Source organism: Malus domestica, chromosome 02, assembly GCF_042453785.1.
Source record: "Malus domestica chromosome 02, GDT2T_hap1".
In the NCBI taxonomy this organism is placed as follows: Eukaryota; Viridiplantae; Streptophyta; class Magnoliopsida; order Rosales; family Rosaceae; genus Malus; species Malus domestica.
This window is the reverse complement of record NC_091662.1, coordinates 9,350,684-9,357,163: the sequence shown is the minus strand read 5'-3', so window position 1 is coordinate 9,357,163 and position 6,480 is coordinate 9,350,684. Positions and strand designations below refer to the sequence as shown.

Below are 6,480 nucleotides of genomic sequence, written 5' to 3'. Positions count from 1 at the left end.
AGAACAGAACAGAAAGAAGAAGAAATCTTGACGGAGACGACGATAGCGTTGTTTTCCTATCCGACTAATAATACAGAGGTTCCAGATTCCGGTGAAAGGGTGACTTGCAGGTCGTCGAGTTTTAGATCCTGTCAAGGAAATCAATTAATTGAATTTACATCATGGTGGGTTGTCGCAACAGTAGAAATTGAGCCAAGAAGCTTCATCTTCCAACCCAAATTAATTTTACAGAATTTAAATTTTGTCCAACCCTAATTAATTTCACAGAATTTAAATTCTGGGGTTCAAAACCTTAATTTTGAAAGGAATTGTAACTTCAACAAAAATTTAGAACAGAACAGAAAGAAGAAGAAATCTTGACGGAGACGACGATAGCGTTGTTTTCCTATCCGACTAATAATACAGAGGTTTTGGGTTGGATAAATTAGCAAGTGTATACCGTATAAGGATGTAGGCCCAGTTTAATTAATCCGGGTACTATTTAGTGCAAGACTACACCAAACACTTGGGTCCGTAGTATTTATCCTATCCGTAGTATTTATCCTATCCGGTTCGCTATACGACTTGGATCAGTTTGTTCAGTATTCATCGTTGGAATTTTTGGATCGCCAGGTCAGTCTCACGACACCGATATTGTCCCCAACTTAATCATCTACCTAATTCATCAGGTGTGAAATTTTACCACAAAAGACCTCGATGTTAATTAGAGTGGGGTAATACTATTTAAACCCCTTTAATTTTCTTCGCCCCAGCGATGTGGGACAGTTTAACATTCATAACCAAACCACAAATTCAATTCAACGCCATACCCGAGTCAATGAACTCAGCAGACTCGGTTTCTGTACCCAAACCCAGCTCCAAATCATCATGGCTCTCAGCTCCAACTTCTCTGTTTCTAATCTTGATCATCCCCATTTTTGCTGCAACCCTAATCTACCAACTTGACTCGTTCGACCCGGCCCCCGTGCCGTTTAGCGAGTTGACTCGGCACTTAATCAAGAAGGCCCCATCTCAAAACTCTCGCATGCTTCGAGGAGCTGAGCGTGTGGGGTATGGAGTCCTGCTGGGGCCGGAGGACGTGGCTTATGATAAGAGATCAGGGATTATTTACACTGGCTGTGCAGACGGGTGGATGAAGCGAATCAAGAGGAACGAGTCGGAGAATCCCGAGTTTGCGGTGGAGAATTGGGTCAACACGGGCGGCAGACCGCTCGGACTCGCTTTCGGGCATCACGATGAAGTTCTAGTGGCTGATGCCGATAAGGTTAGTCAGTAAAATAATGAACATATCATTAATTTGAACACGTGGCATTCTTTTATTGGGTCAAATAAAAAAGAAAGTACATAGAATACTGTTAGTTAGTAAATATCTAAATATTATTTATATTTGTACGAATAGTCTTCAATAGTAACTTTAATGAATGGCCTCAAAAATGCAATTTTTTTTTATATTATCTATACTAAGAGGAAGAAAGGTTTAGCTTCATAAAAATAGACTAGCAATAATGTAGTTCGAATTAACCTTTGACGAGAATTGCACTTAAGACCTCTCACTTACGAATGAAAATGAATATTACTAGACCGTAGTACTAAAGGCACAAAAAATGCAATTTTAAAAACAAAAAAATGTGATTTATAAAAGGAAAGTGATTTTTCATTTTTTTAGCTTTTCACAAGTCTTTTTTTTTTATTTATAGTCATCATATTGAATAAGTTAAACAAAATCAACAGTTAAGATTAAACAAGAGTTTGTAAAAGACTAAAGATAGCGTGTTAAAATCATCTTCTTAATTTATAATAAAAGAAGCCCACACATTATGTTTGTGTAAATAAAAAAGATTAAAAAAGAAAAATATATATGGAAGAGAGAAAAGTTGAAAAAAAAAAGTGAAAGGGAAAGGGAGGAAGAGAGACAGTCATAAATGCTTTGATGATATGCTGACGAGGGAATAAAAAAAAAAAGAACTTTTTTGTTCAAAGTTATTTTAATGTCCGTACTTTTTCTTTTGTTGACAAAAAGTCTCCTATTAAAATATTAGAGTAAACTGTCGGTTTACCTCCTGAACTTTCATCCCACTTCCGATTTCCCCCCTGAACTTTTCCATTGGAAAATTAAGGACTCAAACTAATTGTTTTAGCCAATTTGCCCCCTATCGTTAGTTTTTCATATATTCCATCCATATTTCCGTTAAGTGAGATCATGTGCACAACATGTGAGGGTAGTTAAGTTATTTCACTCTTAAAAATGATTAAAAAACTGAAAATAATAAAAAAAGCAAAACTTTCCCTCTATTTTTTCCCGCTAATTCCTATCCTCGATTTTATTTTTCCCTCTCATTCCTATGCATGAGAAATGACATATGGTGTTATTGTCTACCATTTTTATTTTCTCTAACAAATTAATAATTTGACAAATGCTAATGGTGCTATTGTATCCAAAACAGTGCATTAATATAAGAAACCCTAGTCTTTTTTATGGACATGTTTCTTATATTAATGCACTGCTTTGGAGACAATAACACCATGAGCATTTGTCAAATTATTAATTTGTTAGAGAAAATAAAAATGGTAGTACATGCTTAAAAAAAAAGATTAACTTAGCTTCTTATGAAGACAATAACACCATATGTTATTTCTCATGTATAGGAATGAGAGGGAAAATTAAAATTGAGGATAGGAATTAGCGGGAAAAAATAGAGGGAAAATTATTATTATTATTTATTTTCAGTTTTTAATCATTTTTAAATTGAAATGACTTAACTATCCTCACATGTTATGCACATGGTCTCACTTAACGGAAATATGGATGGAATATATGAAAAACTAACGGTAGGGGGCAAATTGGCTAAAAAAATTAGTTTGAGTCCTTAATTTTCCAATAGAAAAGTTCAGGGGGGAAATCGAAAGTGAGGTGAAAGTTCAGGGGGTAAACCGACAGTTTACCCAAAATATTAATAGGTAGTATAGATATGGTATGTGTTTTTTTGGACCACATGTGGACCTCAATGCTTATGTAGTTGGCCCACATGAGCTATGTAAAAGGGTAGGGAGCTCGTGTCCTGTAAAAGGGATCTCTCACCCTCATCTTAGAGCAAGTCCATCAGGGAACTGATAGGCCAGCACCCAGCCAAAAAATCAGCCCGGCACCTAGGCTATCCACTCCAGCGGTGCATTTTGACCGGCACCCAGCTCAAGCCAGGCAAAAGACCAGCCTAAAATCGACAGACCCATATGCCGGGCCATCTGACGTCAGCCGGCCTTCACGAGCGCCACTTTCGAATTTCCCAATTTCCTGTGCGCCTTCACGACCATCTGTCGATTTCCCATGAGGTTGATTCCGGGTTCCCGTACGCCTTCTTCATCTACACTACACCCCATCTCAAATCCCTCATTCCTCTTCCCGATTCCCGATTTCCCGTACGCCTCACTTCCCCAAGTTCGGATTTTGAAGCCGAACCCATCAACAATGCCTCAATTGCATGTTAAATGCTCTGTTTAATCTGCCCATTTGATTAGAATTTTGGGAATTTTGAGAAGATATATGCTATGTGCTCGGACCTTGGCGGTTTCTTCCTCAGGTACATAATCAGCTTCCTTATTTGAAGAAGAAAACATGGAGAAAAAAGGAAGGGGAGAGGGACGGTTGGTCGGAGAAATAAGGGGAGAAAGGACAGGAGAGGGAATGAAAGCAGTGGGAAGGAAACAGAAAGACCTTTCGAGAGAAAGGAAGAAAAAAGAGAAAATAAATTAAATGATAAAATATTAATTGATATGAATAAAATAATATAATATTATATGGGCTGGGTGCCAGCATATTTTTAGGGGTGGAGATGCTTTGGCCTATTACTGTTCAATGATATATATTACTGTTCATTTGAGTGGATAAATGCGTTGAATACTGGCACAAAGTCCTTAGAGGTGGACTTGCTCTTAGAGATGGTCATTCATTCATAACCCTAGTACCTGTATTCTCTAAAAGGCCACAAGCCTCATTCACAGAGTAATCTACATTTACATGGTGAACCAGAAACTACACCATCTTGAAGCCCCAATTAACTCGGGATGAACCACGTATTCTTGTGTTCTTGTGCATTTGTATCATTTACAGTCAGATCTAAGTTGATCCAAGATAGACCTAATGTTGTGTATCAACATGTTTCAAAAGCTGTTATTCTTCTTTACATGATTGCATGACCTTATTTCACCGTGCAAATTTATAATACAAACATTCATTCTCAAGATCATCTTTTTACACGTCACTTTGTAACTCCATCATCTAAGAAGCCAAACAATGTCCATCTAAATATATTAACGGATAACGCTAATTTTATGAAGCTTTCAAAATTTACACTTTGTAAACTAGAATTCTAAAAAATTACAAGTGACAAATGGTGGATATTGGCCTAGTGGATAGGTTATTCTTTTTCAACCCAATGTTTCTCAAAGGTCCAAACTCTCCCCTCTTTTAGTATAGAAAAGAGTAGTGTCATCGCTTATAATTCATACAAGTGAAAAAGATACAAATGACTTAACTGGAGCTAAACTAGCAATCCAAAATAACTTTGAATGTAAATTTCAAAATAAAACTCTCGATTTGATGTTTAGCTTCATTTTTTTCTTTGAATATTTTTTTTAATAAAAAGCAAAATTAGTTTTTTTTAACAAATATAATTTAACATTAAAAAAAATCAATTGACACGACGAACATGACCACGTGTTAATACACACCCCTCTTTACTTAGGGTAGCCGGATTGAATAAATCAAACTAAAACAATAAAAATGTTACATGTTCATTTTAAGGTATTGTATGGTATTGTATCCCATGAAGACGTAGTATGTTGTGGATAAAAAGGCATTAGACACTTTATCTATAGTATATACTATACAGAATAATTAAATGTAGTGTATGGCAGGGCTTGCTGAATGTAACAAGTGAGGGTGAGGTAAAGGTGCTGGCAGACAAGGCTGAGGGTGTAAAATTTTTACTGACGGACGCTGTAGATGTAGCAGTGGATGGCATGATTTATTTCACAGATGCTTCATATAAATACAATATGAAAGACCATGTTTGGGATATTTTGGAGGGCCGGCCTCACGGAAGACTCATGAGCTACGATTCAGCAACCAAACAGACCACAGTGCTGCTGCGCGATCTGTACTTCGCTAATGGCGTGGTGGTTTCACCGGATCAGAGTCACGTAATCTACTGCGAAACCCCAATGTACGTTGTCAACTAGTTTACAATTTTTGCATGCGATATGAGCTTGTCTGATTTATAAATTGTTGTTCGAACGCATCATGTAAATTGATAGCCTAATAGTGATAGCGTAACATGTTAGACTGTCTTTCTGTTTATGCATTTTGCAGGAGGAGGTGTAGAAAGTTTTACATACAAGGTGAGAAAAAGGGAAGCGTGGATACTTTTATTGATCATCTTCCAGGCTTGCCAGATAACATAAGATATGATGGAGAAGGCCATTACTGGATTGCAATGTCAATGGTAATTAGTAAATTAAGACTGTTATAAACCACTTTGCAGTTATGCCCTTTAAGTTTCCAAGATTACCTAGTAAAGGGCTCAAAATTGAAAGTTTTTTCTCGTGTGCAATTTTGAACGCAGGGGCTTTCATTGGCATGGGATTTGGCTGTTAGATATCCTTTCATAAGAAAAGTGATGGCAATTATGGAGAAATACAAATTAAGACCCAGTGTGGAGAAGAATGGTGGAGTACTGGCCGTTGATATAGAAGGAAATTTGATTGCTCACTACTATGATCCAGGATTGTCAATGATTTCAAGTGGCATCAAGATTGGTAATTACATTTACTGCGGTTCGCCGATTTATCCTTACATGCTCCGCCTTAACATTCAAGAAAACCCACCGATTGCAGCCATTATATGATCAGCAATTTCAGCCGGGTGGGCGTTTGACTGTAGCAAAATTTCAATATTTAATATCCCATTTTGTGACGTTTGCTTTGATATTATTAGATAGAAATCCTTCCCTTTCAATTAATAGTTGTTTGACATTCCTCAGTCAAATATCATGAGACCAAATATTTCCCTTTGTTTCCTTCACAATCAAAAACTAAAAGGGCCGGATTTCAAGGCTTTCTTCAAAAATTACAAAAAATGTGTGAATGTCTTGGGTTCGAAACTCAATGTTGGTGTGGAAGCTAAACTAAACTTATGGTCAGGAGGAGGCTGAAATATTTGTGTGTCTCCCCCCCCCCACCCCGGCGCCGGCGAATGAATGGACGTGGAGAAAAGGGATAATTATCCACTAAACCAGGTGCAGTTATGCAATTACAAGGATAAACATTCTTCGTCCTCCCCCCCCCCCCCCCGGGAATGAATGGACGTGGTTGGTCACCAATTGTCTCCTTTAAAAAAAAATCCAAAAAAGTTTATCAGAAACACGTCAGAAATTTTTTCAAGAAAAAGGATAATTATCCACTAAACCAGGTGCAGTTATGCAA

At 37.2% G+C, this 6,480-nt stretch overlaps 1 protein-coding gene across 2 annotated transcripts; it reads left to right on the top strand.

The window, feature by feature from the left end:
* Positions 1-523: 523 nt before the first annotated feature.
* On the top strand, positions 524-6,017 carry LOC103400454 (protein STRICTOSIDINE SYNTHASE-LIKE 5-like). Of its 2 annotated transcripts, XM_070814922.1 has the most exons (5): positions 524-581; positions 766-1,264; positions 4,915-5,222; positions 5,369-5,501; positions 5,622-6,017. In XM_070814922.1, exons 2-5 carry the CDS (start codon positions 818-820, stop codon positions 5,901-5,903), a joined length of 1,170 nt encoding a protein of 389 aa, XP_070671023.1. In that variant the 5' UTR covers positions 524-581; positions 766-817; the 3' UTR covers positions 5,904-6,017. The 2 variants fall into 2 exon arrangements, with proteins under 2 accessions (XP_070671023.1, XP_028945967.1); XM_029090134.2 differs by lacking the exon at positions 524-581 and having other exon boundaries at positions 740-1,264.
* Positions 6,018-6,480: the final 463 nt, after the last annotated feature.

Excerpts from the sequence above, each read along its gene's own strand:
- LOC103400454 (XM_029090134.2), top strand. The coding sequence starts at position 755 with ATGTGGGACAGTTTAACATTCATAACCAAACCACAAATTCAATTCAAC. Across the intron at positions 5,223-5,368 it reads ATCTACTGCGAAACCCCAAT|GAGGAGGTGTAGAAAGTTTT; the intron begins GTACGTTGTCAA and ends TGCATTTTGCAG. Across the intron at positions 5,502-5,621 it reads ACTGGATTGCAATGTCAATG|GGGCTTTCATTGGCATGGGA; the intron begins GTAATTAGTAAA and ends TTTTGAACGCAG.